Raw genomic sequence first — 14,398 nt, 5'->3', positions numbered from 1 at the left:
ATTTGCTCCCTCCTCTGCGATCTTAAAGCGACGGCGCCGCGGGTGCCTCCCCCCGCCCCCCCGCCCCCCCCGCCGGGTTTCCCCCCGTTTCTATGGCAACTCCCCTCTGCCGGAGCGGCGCAGCCACCTCAAAACAAGAAACCAGCCGGGATTTGGGGTCCCTCCCTGTCTGCGAAACCCCGCGGGCCGGGTGTGCCCTGTGCCCGGTGGCCTTGGGCTCCTCGCCCCGCGTAACCCCGGAGGAGGAGGAAGGGAAAGGGTGGGAGCCGGGGCGGCCCCGCGCTGCAGCCAGCCGGGCCTTGGCGTCCCCCCAGTGTTGTAGTTTTCATTTTAAGCAGTACAGCTCCGAGGAGATCCCTACCTCTAATTAGTGACGCAGTTTCATACAGTAAAGTCATTAAAAAACCGGAATTCTGAGCCCCATTTCAATCGCTCTGGCTCGGCCCTAATCGCCGGGGCTGGGGTGGAGAAGCAGCAGCAGCCACCCCGAGCTGCTCTCCCAGGCTGTGGCTGGCGTCCGGGAGGCTTTGGGAGATGAGGCTGACGGCTGGCACGGCACGGCACGGCACGTCCCGTTCTCCAGCACAGCCCGGTTACTCATGGCACTTCCCACAGCTTCCTGCTGTAACTGTCAAGATCAACCTTCCCAAATTATTTGCGGAGGAAAGGTCTCGGGAGCCCCCGCGCCGCGTCCCGCAGCCTGCGCGGGGAGCAGCAGGGCACCGGCTCCTGGGCAGCTCCGTGCCCGCGGCCAGGAGCGCCCAGGGTCGGCTGCGGACACCCCCGTGGGGACCAGGAGCGTCAGAGATGCACATGTGCCTGTGCTATAGACATCCAGCCTGGGTAGATCCACATACGCATTTATGGAGGGAAATGTTAATGCGGGAAATATTCACAGCCAGAGTAGAACCTGTGCCCAGTTTGGGTCTGGACCCCGGGCCCATTGTGCTTCCCAGACATTCCCAGCTCCCTTTGTCACGCCCCCATGGTTATTCCAGAGTTTTGACAAACCTGTTTGGTAAATACATGTCAGTCTTTCTTCCAGCACTATTTCCTGCATGATTTGTATCTCATTTATCCCAGCACACAGACTGTTTTCAGTGTGTATATATATCCCCTGCCTCCCATTTATTCCTGCCCGCCTCCAGCTGCCTTTTGTTTCCTTCTTTCCCGGTGAATCCAACGCACAGCCTCTCTCCTTGAAAGGAAAATTAATGAGTTATCACAGCTGCTGCCACTGGAGCAGCTCTGACCATGTGGCACAGGCAGCAGCTCTGCTGTGAGATGCAGAGTCATTCCTGATGGCTTTTGGGAAAGAAAAATGGTTTCTCCTTCCCTCTGCAGTCTGCAGTGCTTGGTCTCCCAGGATACTCTGACCTGAAGAGTGGGAGCACCGCTCCAGGGAGATTGGGCCTGCTGCAGGGAAAGAGGGAGAGGTTTTCACCAAACCCAAACCCTTTTCCCAGGTCAGCACCTGGGGCTGGAAGTGCCAGGCCTGCCATAAGGAAAAGATGAGCTGCCCTTGGTTCCAGCCTTGGCCTGAGCCTTGCTCCTAATTCCCACCCAAAAATAGCGTTTCTTTTGCAGAAAACAGAGAGGATTTTACCATACAGGGATGCTTTTCCCTTCCTTACATCCAGAAAATGGACCCCTCAGAGAACAGCAGCACAGGCCCAATACTTATTTAATGAAATATTCCTGTCCAGAAAGGACACTCAGCTGGAACACCCCCACAGCCAATGGCCACCCCATGCCCCACACTGGGGCTTCACCTCTTTTAAAGCCTTTTTACTCCTTAAACAGACCCTGAAAACCAAACCACCCCAAATCCTGTGGGACAGGAACCACACACATTAGTGGGCACAGACAAACAGTGCCACTGGAAGTTGGGTGACAAGAGCACCCATCCTTTCCCATTTAAAGTAAAATCACCAAGTCCCTCACTCTGAGATGAACCCATAGGATTTGATCCTTCAGAAGAAATAACAACAAGCAAAGGAAACATTTTCTGATATTTATTGATTCCACACGAAGGAACAGCGATGTCCCCACAGCACCAAAGCAGCTGAGTGGGGCACAACCATTCCTCCTCCAGGTGGGAGGCAGCTGGAAACCAAGAGCTTCAGAAAATAACAGTAAAAGGGATAAAATTTATCCTAAATTAGATAAAAATGCAAAGAATTAATAATATTTCAATTAACATCCATTTTTAAATAGATCTACATATGAATAAATGTGTTAATAAGTTAAAAAGCTCTGTGAAATCTGAAAATGCAGGATTTCTAAGAAATAGAATTTCTTGCTGCAGCTTCTGGACTCTTCTAGGGCCAGTGTAATCTCTGTCTGCCTGAAGACACAAAAGCAACACTGGAGACAGTACCCTGCTAGATCTTAAAATATGAAATAGTGAACATTCGTTGACAGGAAAAATTTTAAATAATCTAAATTTTTTTGCTACAGAGAGTAAACAGATAACTCTTACTGATGGTATTAGAGCCTTGTCAAAAATAATTTAAGCTCCAAAGGTAGTCTTTGAGAAAGGTTTTGAAGGACTTTTATAAAATTCCTTTGAGGATTTTTATAAAATTCCTTTGAGGACTTTTATAAAATCCTCCACAATGTAAATCTCTTACGTAGAATATATATTTTAGTGATATTTTATTAACATATTGTATAACTATCATAAAACTCATCATGTAACTATAAATATTAATAATAAGCCCTGTAGTGATCACCTGGGGCAGGACCCCTGCACCAGCCATGACTGGGTGGTACAGAGGACAGGGAGCTCTGCTCATCTCCCACAGCTTGACAAGACATTCCATCCTTTTTCCAGGAAAACTATTTGCTAGAAAATGCAACCCAAGCTGTATTTTGATCAGTTTATCTGATCTTGTCAAACATGGGCCCAGCAGTGGCTGTGAGGTCAGCAAAGGGCTTGGGCTGCCGCAGCTCGAGGACCTGCTGCTTCTTCAGCACCAGAAAGATGTAAAATGTGGCTGCAGCTTCTTTCCGGGTGTTTCTCTGGCAGAGTTCCCGGAAACTGAAGGAACACACGCCCGATCTCTTCAGTTGCTGTGTGAGGGAAATGAGAAATCAGTCAGGTCAGCTTCTCCACCTGTAAAACGGGAGCCCATGGAGTCCCAACAGAGAGCACTGTACAGAGGGAATATCTCTGCCTGAATGCCTCACATAGGATCCCATCTCCATAGAATCATGGAAACACACACTGGTTTGGGTTGGAAGGGACCTTAAACACCATCTCACTCCCCCACCCTGGATACCTCCCACTAGACAAGGTTGTTCCAAGCCCCATTTAACCTGGCCATGAATACTTCCAGAGATGGGGAGCCCACAACCTCTCTGGCTATCTTCCATCTGTGTTTAAAGAAGTGATTCTTCACATTTTAATGCCATAATAGGGTTGGTACTTATGTGTGTTACTAAAACCTACAATTCCACAGAATTCCATTACACTAGTGGAGTGCTTCCATCATGCTTTGTGATTGATAACGATAAGTACAATTGAGCAGTTCTTTGGGCTCAGTTATCTCTTGTTTTTTAAAGGCTGTACCTAGGTGTAAATATTTATTTACTATTTGCACAGACTTTTGAAATACATTACAAAAAAAGAGCCTTCAGAAAATTTTAGTAATTCCAGCAGCTGTGCAAAGGAACACCACACATCAAGACCTAGAATCCTGATTTTCCAGAGAAATACCAAAAAAAGTGCATGCTGCACGTGAGAAGGGGAGACACAATGGACAGTAGAAGGAAGAGCTTTTCTAACATGGTCCAGCTGAAATCAACACCAGCTTTTGGTATCTAATAACAAAATCCAGTACTGGTACCTGTAAAGTTTTTTGTAACCGAAGAGTTCTTTTGCCCCATCTTATTTCTTCATTGTCTTTCCCGGTCGTTGTTTCCTCCTTGAGAGGAAGTAAACAGAAAGTTGGTAAGGGTTTGTGAAAAGTCACACACCACGAGAAAAAGGACAAGAGTTCCAGGCTGGCTAAAAATCCAGATGGAGCTGGGTATCTGAATGGCCAAACTCAGGGAATCTGGAGCCTCTGACACCTCTGTGCTCACACAAGGCTGTGTGAAACAAAGGAAAGAATGGGACCTGTGTGCTTTGTGCTCAGAGATAGCTCAGTGCAACATGGACAAGGTCCCAGTGAGGCAGCTCCACAGCCAGGTACTGCTCTGTGGGACTGGGATTCTGACACGATTTGTACTGACAGGGGCTTAAAGAGATATAAGAGATATTCAAATATTTGGCTTGGGATTTTGGGTTTAACCTCTGAAGCCTGCAGCTGACTGCCCTGGTTTCAGAGTACCTGAACATCCTCAGACCCAGCAAGGCTGAAATTATTTCCTGCTCACAGGAAGCAAAACTCCCTGTAAGTTCATGATGCTATTTTTTTTTTTTGTTTTTTTGAGAAACAGGGTTATCTCCTGAAACAAGCCAGGGCCATCAGCTTAGGACACACACCTCTGGCACCTCCACCTGCTGTGCTTCAACCTCCTGGCCCAGGGAATTTTTTGAGCTCTCGGAGAAAGCTGCTCCATCCTCCTGTGAACATGAAGAAGACAATCACTAGGCCTGGCCATTTATGCACACAGTGCAGTTCCCTTTACACAGCTCTTCTCAAAGAATTTATTGTAATGAAGTTTTCCAAAATAAGTTAATAAGCTGTTATTTCTACCATGTCTTCCCTGATACAGGGAAGGACCTTGCTGTAGGATTTATCTACAGATGAAACTAAACCTATGGGCAGAGTTCAGGCATGGAGCACACATTTTCTGCTGCCATTAGCTCCAATTTCATCACTTTTCAGCATTAATGAGCCTCATATTCTCTAAAGAATGCCCTTTAGCAGAAGTGAAGATGGAAGAGATATTTCTTAAGTATTTCCTCAATATTTCCTTAGTATGACACCCAAAATGTAAATTTTCTGCTTTATAAAGATTATATTTGTCTCTTCAGTACACTATTTCATATTCAATATTAAGCTCTCATGTATACTTAGTGATTAAACTGTAATCTATGCTGATTAATAAACATTTTAATTAATCATTCATTCATTGTGGGAGTTCACCAAATTATAAAGAAACTTTCATCACACAAGGTACTTAATGCTCTCTTGACTGTTTTTAGCATCCTTTCCAAACATTAGTAATTTCTTAAGATGTTTTAAATGGAAACTTAGCAAAAAGTGGAACCAATAGGCACACTTAGGTCTCTAAAACTGAGGAAAACTGCTCACTATAATTTCACCACAGTTCTCATTGGTTTCATTTCTGTCATTCTGTGATGTCAACATAAAGGAATCATTTCTAATTTTTCTCCCAGTCTCGGAATGAGCTGGCTCCTGCAGGTAACTTGGCTCTTCTACTGGCAGCATCTCTGTATTAATAGAAAACCAAGGTTGAAGAGGAAATTACTGTGAATCACCATCCTTAAAAAAAAACCCACTGAAAACCAAAAATCACACAGAAGTTCACAGTCTTTGAGAGGAAGAGCCAGAATAAGCAAATATTGAAGAAACATCATTCTCAACAGAATCATGGAAGAAGAACCTTCTAAGGCAGGTTTTCCTTTTCTGAAAGTTGACCTTTATGGACTCACAGGAGGTGGGTTTGTTAATTAATTTTTGAGACAGGTTAGGTTCCCAGCAGAGCAAAGGAATGAAAGTGGATACATCCTTCTCAGAAGATCTAAAATGGAACACTTCTTCTTGCCTGATATTAACCAAACACATCTTCCAGATACAAGTAGAACTTTTTACATTAATTTTGAATTTTGGAGAGGACCTTGATTAAGCTTAGGATAAGTGGGAAGCTATTTTTTTTCAATTATATTGGAAAAAACCCCACAAGCAACATTACCCAAAGCTGTAGTTTCAGAGATAATTAGAGAAACCAAAGATGAAACAAAAAATATCTTCTTATGCCACAAGGAAGAAAAAACTTAGATTTCATTTAATTTCTAAGAAACAAAAGAACAGCAAAGTAGTAATTTGTGTAATACTGCACAACAACACGTCTTGTGTCTCTCAAACATTATGTAGAATAGAAAATACTCTCTAACACCTAATTCTGCACAACAGAATTAAAATATTACCTGTAGTGTCTTGCTCTTTTCTCATTTCTTTCATTTCAGACATCCTCCGTATTCCATTTGCTCTCATCTTAAATCTGTCATTCTTGAAGCATTTTTCAAAGAACTGAAAATAATTATTTTTTGTTTGCTTTCAGAATATCATGTCAGATTATTTACAAACATCAACACAAAATATGAATATGAGCTGTATGTTAATGACTGCAACCCAGAATTTCAGTATTTGAATTAGGTCACTCTGAAAATCTGCAATTTTTTTTTGTTTGTTTTTAAGCAATAGCTTTCTGCAGCTCTGACATGAATTCCATGAAAAAAAAAAAAAATCTTAGGAGCAGCTTGAATCATTTTTCTTGAAGCCAGCCAGTAGGGAAGGATGAAAGAAAGAAACATCTGCAGTTTTCATCTTCTTAAAGAGCAAGTTGTAATTCTGCAGCTGGACTCTAAGTGGTGAAGCTGCACTGCTGCAGTGAACCCTTCCAAATCCATCAAACAATATTCTACTACTAATGTCTGATGTACCTTTAAATAAATATAAACAAAAAATATCTCAAATTGATTACAAAGAGGAAATAAACCAGGAAAAAATACAACAAAGGAGAAAACATAAAAGAAATAGACAGAAAAGTAAAAAGTTGTGTCTCAGTACAAGTTCAGTCAGGCACCAGTGTGTGAAATGAAACATCAGCTCTCGTGTTCCTTTTGTAGTTTTTCACTTGTTGGAGTGCAGAAGGTTAAGGCTGTGACCCCACAGATGATGAAACAGTGGTGAGTGTGCAAACCATCAGGTGTCTGCTGACCTGTACTGCACAGCAATGCTCAGGGCACACCTGCAGCCAGCTCCAACTTCAGATCAGAGTCTGCAAAACTCTCCCAGTCAGATCCCAGCTCTGCAACAATCCTGGATTCTGCACAGTGGCACAGACCCCACAAGGAACTGATGTTTACCTTTTGCAGCTGATCATGAATCATAGGCTGTGAAGAATGGGACAGGAGTTTATCCACACCTCCCCACTCCTTCCACATCATCGTTTTCTTGGTAGGGGGAGCGAGGTCCAGCGTGGCCAGGAGGTCAGTGGAGTTGGAGAGCTGCTTGTAAATGGTTTGGCAGCTCAGGTTCTTCTCCACATCCACCAGCAGCTTCCTCTTTCTTTGTTTTTTCTTCCTCTGGGTGGCACCTACATAAAGCAAGTATTAATAACAAGTCTTAAGGTCTATTCCTAGGACATTAAGCACACAAAAAAAGCCCCGTGAATCAACCTGGCTGCCGACCTTCTGAACACTGCCTAGACTTGGAAATCAAAGTACAAGTGCACAGGCCATTCCTTCAAAAGTTTCTATGAAGTTTTCACTCTTTGTACTCTTTTGTTGGAAATTCCCTTATGTTTAATTTTGGAAGACAAATGACTCTTTTAATAAAGAGCTGGGTACAGGACAACATAATGAAAAGACACAATAGAGCAACAAGACTGAATAAGCTTTAATTCATCAGGAAGTTAAATGCTCCAGGAACTGCTGATGCACTCAGAGGTTTCATTACCTCATAATTAATATCTGTATTTGTCAGTTTAATCCTTTAGCAATTTAATCAAGATGTAAACACAAAAGAAAGGCAACGATTACTTATATAGTCATAACTTCCTGGATATTATTTGGGCAGGCCAGAAAATTCCAATATTGTAAATATTGCTGTCAACATGAGCTTGCTTATTCATAAACAGCCACATATGTGATAGGGGACATTTAGATTTCCTCTGCAGAGGAAATGTAATACTTTTCACCTTGAATCCTGTTAAAAGTTCACAAACCAATGTTTTCCAAAGGCTTGAAAGTTTTAGAATTGTGATTTTAAATATAAAAGTCATTGATGTGTGACTGGCAATTACAGTTTTTCAGGTGAATCTTCAGTACCACCCCCAAGGCCAAGCTTGCAATGCTACCAGAGCTGAAGAGCAACAAAACTTGACTTGGTACATGGAAGAAACTGCAAGCACAAATTTGGGCAGCTGAGATAAATAACCTGACACTGGGTTTGTATAATATTTACTGTAAAAAGGAACTACTGACAGTAGGAGCAGATGAAATCTAAAGTGGGAATAATCTATATTGCAAATATTTTCACTACTAAGAAGCAAACCAAATCCAGTTAATGCAAACATTTATCAGAAACAGATCAACTTCTGACCTGTATCATCAACTGGCTCAAGCACAAATCCTTCTTCCTGGAACAAAAGGATTGTATCACTCATTGTTTGATTTCCATCCTTAACAATGGTGTCTGCACAGTTGGACTCAACTGCAAGAAAACCCAGCAAATAACCCAAATTAAAAAAAAAGAAAAATTATAATATGGATTAATTTCTCAATCACATGACAGAGAATGCTACCGGACAAAACCAGCGAGAAATAGGAAACTGTAGTTTTGTTTATAATCTCACTTATGTTCACCAGTTCCTTCTCATAGTCTCAATACTCTACACTTCACTGATCCCAGAATGACCAGGCCAGAGCAGAGACAGATCTGGAGAAACCCCACACAACAGAAAGTGTTCAGGGCAAAGGTGTTTAGTTGCAATCCCTATCTGTTTCCAGTTTCAGGCAAGTGCATGGCAGTGGAGACATCTCTGTCAACAGAAAAGGAGCAAGCAGCACCAGCAATAGAGCAAGGAGAGGCAAGAGCCACTTTATCCCTTTAAAGTTGTTCCAGAATTCTCTGTTTTAAACGAACACTCTGATAGGGGAGTAAGGATTTAAGATAGCAAAAATTTCTCAGAAATAGTTATCAAAGCTTAATTTCTTTCATCAACATCAAACCAAAAGAAGATTAACAGCACCTTTATGAGCTACTTAAGTGTCATTTGTTGCAGAAATATGAAGCCAGAAATAGAAGCACAGAATTGTTTCTGTTGGAAAAGACCTCTTAAGCTCTCACTAGGAAAGTTCACTGTTACTGTACAGCCTTATTTGGGTTTCTTTCCCCCTCAAAAGGGACATCATGCTGTGAGCAGCAGGGTGGACCAACAGCATATCCAACAGGATGTCACATGAAGGTGTTTCTAAGCAAGGTGTTTCTAAGTTACAAATTTGGAATCCCTAAATCAAATAAAATTATCCTAAAATGGTGGATGAAGCAGTTTAGGGAAAAAAAAAAAGTGAAATAAATGAAGAAAGGAAAAAGGCACAAGGATACTACAAAAAGCTGAATGTGAGTGACATTAGGCATTAACACAGGAACAGAGAGTTTATGTGAGATGGAGCAGACACTGCAAACTCACTGGCTGTGCTGTTCTCTGGCAGATCTTGTGACAAAGGACGTGCTTCCTCCACATCAAGAATGTCTTTATCTAGGACATTTTGCTCATCTCTCAACAAGATTTCTTAAATACAAAGCACATAGTTTTAATCATTCTAAGCCTTAGTAGTCATGAAATAGTCTGATACAGCCCAATGTTAGTCAAGGTTAATACTCTGCAAAGAAAGCAAGCTCAGCTTCTGCAGATGGCTGGCAGTGGTGTGGCTGTCTGCAGCAGCACACAAAGGAGGGGATTAGTCCCAAGTTTGAGATTTCCACCCTTCTTTTTTTTCTAATATGGCCTTAATAGTGTTAACAGGTATCAATCTGTAAGGTTTACATAAATGCTCTAAGCCATAATGATCCAGAAACTACTTTGCTGCCTTTGTTATTACAACAGTAAGGATAAAAACACTGCACTATTTCACCTTCAAAAACAAAATTAATTGTTAAACATTAAGCATAAATGTAATGCCTTTAATTCTAAAATAATGAAATACAGCCTTTAAACCAATTTGATTTGGCAGTGTCTAAGTGATCATAGACTTAGTGACAGGGAGTAAAAATATATGTATGAAAACAACAACTAACACAGAATTTATGTTTGACAACAATTGCTTTGCTGCTGTCTTGACTGTTTTCCTGTAAGAATAAAAATATTTGGAAAGGAACCAATTCTCTTTGCTGTGGCAAACCCTACCAATCATATCTGCAGCATCCTCCTCATCCCCAAAATGGTCATCCTGGAAGCAGTAAACATCTTCGTGCAGCACAGATTTGTCTCCGCTGGTGCTGGCTGAGTTGGGATCGGCCATCAGACTGTTACTGCTCGTCAGGACACTGCCCTCAAAGAAGCTCTGTCTCCTCAGGGCTTCTGCTTCTTCATCTGAGGGAACACACAATTCCTGATCCCTCATCTGGGTGAGTTATTGTAAACTCAGATGTATCAATTTCCTAATTTTTCAAGTAATTTTTAAAAGGTTGCAAGACATCCCATACCTCAAATGGAATAAAGAATAAACAATGTTATCTAATTTAATAAAAGCAGGAAATGTTTGGTTTGGTCCTCAGTGTCTGACACCAGATTATATTGCTTACACAAAATTTTAATCCTAAAACAGCATAATAGGCCAATCAGCAAATGCATGAAACAAATGGACCTCTAATCACAGCTTTTTCACACATGGAAAGAGCTCACATAAAACACACTTCCCCTTATGAAATTCTTCCACTTTCTCAACTACTCTCACCAAAGTTTCTATCACAGAGAAGTATACTGCTTTCATAATCCTCTGTAAGTGTGATTTCTTCAGCTCTGCTCTGATTCAAGGTAAAATGTTCAGCAACATCAATGGCCCTGATGAAAAAAATATTATAAAAATATAGAGTGAACTGAAACACATTGAGCATTCAGCTGGAATGTGAAAACTTGTTTCTACACAGCCTTCAATCCTGGCATTTTATCACAAGCCCCCACATTTGTCCACTCCCTTTTGCCTCTAAACTTGGGCTTTTGTGATTTTGTTCCCAAGCCCTGATACCTACCAGACCCTTGTCAGAAGGCAACTAATTAGTGAAACATCTTTTAAATCAAATTACACAACTCTTGGGCAGGTAGAAAAGGCACCTTTACAGAGTCAGCACACTGAGGCACTTGAATAAAGTGTATTATATTGCAGCTGTACTTACAAAATAATAAACCCTTACTGATCCCATCAAACCATATTTATGAGGAGGTACAGAGCAACCCTCAGTGGAAATCTCTTGTCCTGGACCTTTGGGGCATCAGAGCCATCAGAAACATGACTTAGCCTCCTGGTTTTTATCAGTTTTCTACATTAGTGCTGCTTTGTGTCAAAAAAGCATAAGAAATATGCTGGCTTTTTCTCAGGAGCCAGGCTGACTATTGCTGATAAAACACCCCAGTCCCAGAGAGCAGTGGAGCAGAAACAAAATGAAGCTACCCAGTGGAACAGTGCAACACTGTGTGGTTACTGGCCACATCTTTCAGGATTATTACTAATTTTTATCTCTTCTCTTGGGGTTCAGAAAGCTGTTTGCATCCTTCACTCAGACAATTTAAAATCCTGAAGTCTAAGTTCAAGACATTATTCCATTGTGAAGGTCTGTTGATTTAGAGGACTGAGGAAAACTACCAAAGCACAATGCCTGTGGCTGTAGAACTCAGAATTTAGGAGAATTCAGTTACTAAATCAAAACAACCCAATCTGAGTCTCAATCAGATAACAGCAAGTGTATAGCTTTTACTTCTGAAAATTCTAAAAGAATGAATAAATACTAGGGAAGCATTTACTTTACATCTGGTAGTGGTGCTTCAAAATCATGAAATTCTTCAGGTAATGTAATGGACTGATAAGCAGCCTCAAAGTTCTCTTCTGGAAGGTCAAGAAGCCCTGAAATAAACAGACAACATAACAAAATAAGTATCAATAAAATAAAAGTAGTCTTCTCTCCCAGGTAGGTATAATAAGCCCATAAACCTGTCAGGAGGGACTGCTGCCATTCTAAATCACAGAATGGTAAAGTTTAGGCACCCAAAAGTGGAATTTCAGTTTCCATGTCCTTAAGATGATCTATTTTTTACAGACAGCTACAAAAGAGTCTGCTGCAACGGGGCCTGAAATATGCAAGTACTTGTGTTGGTGAGCAGCTGCTTTAAGTCCCTGGAAGGTTCTCCCAGCTGATGTCTAGCCCAGAGTCTTTCACAGCACTGCAAATGAACCACTGTGTTTTCCTTTCCTCTGCTCTGTCTCCATAACACTGTTCTCCAGCATCAAATAATTATGTACTCAGACTGCCAATTACTTGGAAATCCTGGAAAAATTCACATGAAGAGGGATTTCTCAAGGTCATCCAACCCACCCTTTTACCCAGAACAGGGTTAATTTCAAAGTCAGATCACTTCTGTCTATTTCTGTTGATGCAAATTTCACAGCATCCCTGAACAGCCTCTTTCAGCATTTTACCACTTCTGCTGAGATTTTTCTCCCCCCTTCTATCTAGGTAAAGTCTCTGTTGCAGCAGTGGTGACTGTTATGTGCTCTTGAGCTCACTGAGTGTGGTGCTCTCCAAGTTGCTATAGGATCTATCTGCAAAATAGCCACCAGTTGTGGCTGGCAGATTTCAGTTGCATATTAAGGGAAAATTTCTTCCCTAAAAGGGTTTTCAAGCCCTGGCACAGGCTGCCCAGGGTAATGCTGGAGTCACCATCCCTGGAGGGATTTGAAAGACATGTGGTATTTGGGGACATGGCTTAGTGGTGGCCTTGGCAGTGCTGGGTGAACAGTTGGACTGGGTTTTGGAGGGCTTTTCCAGCCTAAATGGTTCTGTGATTCTATAATTCTGTGATCATATCCTTGAGAATAATGCAGAGTAATTATTGACTATTTTGCAAACAGACCAGGTCACAAAGCACATTAAAACTGGCAGTAGACACTGGTGTTCTCAGGCTTTTTTTTAGACAACAGTGCCTCCCATTTATTGCCTAAGTATGACAAATACAGAGCCTGTTGGAAAAGGCTCCAGTCATCTCAGCTCCCTTCTCCCTGTCTACATGGCTAGAGCTCAAAACACACTGTCAGGTCTGGCACTGACACTGTTAGACATGTTGTTGGTGTCATCAGAAATTAAAATTAATTATCTAGTAACGGAGGCTGAACTCAAGCATCTCCTTGTAAGCCCACTTAAGATACTGCTTCTGTTAAGGGAGTCAAAGACCTGAAATGGCACTAAATTAAGCCAGACCAGCAGTAGATGCTAGTATGTTCAGTTTCCTTTGGGGTCAGTAATGTGTATTTAACAGAAAATTAATTTGTAAAACGAGAGCATCTGTAGAGGACACAGATGAAAAAATGCTGAATTTTGTGTATACCTGGACGAAAGGCTGTCTTCATTTTGGTCAGAGCTTCATTGCAGTCTGCCAAGAGGTACTTTACTTTCCTGTTGTAAATCCGCACCACCCCTAGGAGTAAGTGTCCAGAGGTTCGCAGAGCTATAGCAAACTGTGAGGATTTAAATTTAAAACAAAAGTAGTTCAGGAGTTAGTATTTTTGGCAAAAATGTTAAAATATTACACAGAAGTAACAGAGTTCTCTACAAGAGACCAACACCTCCACCCCAGGACACTGTGGGAGATCCCTCCTCATGCCACAGCCTACCTTTGGGGAGAGGATTTTTTTGACAGTGGTCTCTAAATTGCACTCAAAGATGTGTGCCTTGGTCAGCTTCTTCTCCCAGTGGGCAGCCAGCCAGATTTTGGCCAGCGGCCCCCGCTTGTTGATGAGCAAATGGACATAGAACATGGTGCCTGGCCAAAGGTCTCAGGGCAGCCCTGACAAAATTCCCTGAGCTCTTCCCCTTGCAAAAGGAGATGGGTCCTGGGGCCCCAAGTGGGATTAGGGATTTAATGGAATCTGAGGGGATGGGGAACCAGTCAGGTGCTGTGGGGAAGGGGGAATTTAGTGGGATCTGAGGGGATGGGGGGACACAACCCAGGCACTGAAGGGGACGAGCGGATTTATGGGATCAGAGGGGACAGGGCACCCAGGCAGATATTGAAGGGATGTGAGGATTTAGTGGGGTCCAGAAGGGCTGGGATCACCCAGCTGGGCGCTGAGGGAGTAGGAGAACCCTGAGAGCACCGAGGGAATGAAAGGATTTAGCAGGACCCTCAGAGGGCGGGCAGGGGGGATTTGGCGGGATCCTTAGAGGATGGGTCAGGGTGGATTTAGTGCTGCCTGAGGGGACAGGGGGAGCCAGCCAGGCCCTGAGGATTTAGCAGGACCTAAAGGGATGGGGTGACCAAGACGTTGAGGGGACAAGGGGCCTAAGCAATGCCAGGCGGGACGTATTGGACTTAGCGGGATCCTGAGGGATGGATGGGCACAGCCGGCCGCTGAGGAGCCCTGCGGGGATGAGGAGCCCGGGGGTCGAGGGGGATCCACAGGCGCTGAGGGGGCTCGGCAGGG

The 14,398-nt window shown here is 42.7% G+C and overlaps 1 protein-coding gene across 1 annotated transcript; it reads right to left on the bottom strand.

Moving 5' to 3' along the window:
• Positions 1-2,000: 2,000 nt before the first annotated feature.
• On the bottom strand, positions 2,001-13,747 carry RAD21L1 (RAD21 cohesin complex component like 1). Its single transcript, XM_071446713.1, has 13 exons — positions 13,589-13,747; positions 13,303-13,432; positions 11,725-11,824; positions 10,661-10,767; positions 10,111-10,296; positions 9,394-9,495; positions 8,304-8,414; positions 7,067-7,296; positions 6,125-6,227; positions 5,268-5,407; positions 4,493-4,573; positions 3,852-3,929; positions 2,001-3,075 (listed from the first exon to the last, which is right to left on the bottom strand). Exons 1-13 carry the CDS (start codon positions 13,730-13,732, stop codon positions 2,884-2,886), a joined length of 1,704 nt encoding a protein of 567 aa, XP_071302814.1. The 5' UTR covers positions 13,733-13,747; the 3' UTR covers positions 2,001-2,883.
• Between the last annotated feature and the right edge of the window lie 651 nt (positions 13,748-14,398).

This window comes from Agelaius tricolor, unplaced genomic scaffold, assembly GCF_023055355.1.
Source record: "Agelaius tricolor isolate 1412-34295 unplaced genomic scaffold, bAgeTri1.0.p SCAF_23, whole genome shotgun sequence".
NCBI lineage: Eukaryota > Metazoa > Chordata > Aves > Passeriformes > Icteridae > Agelaius > Agelaius tricolor.
This window is presented reverse-complemented; position numbering and strand designations above follow the sequence as displayed.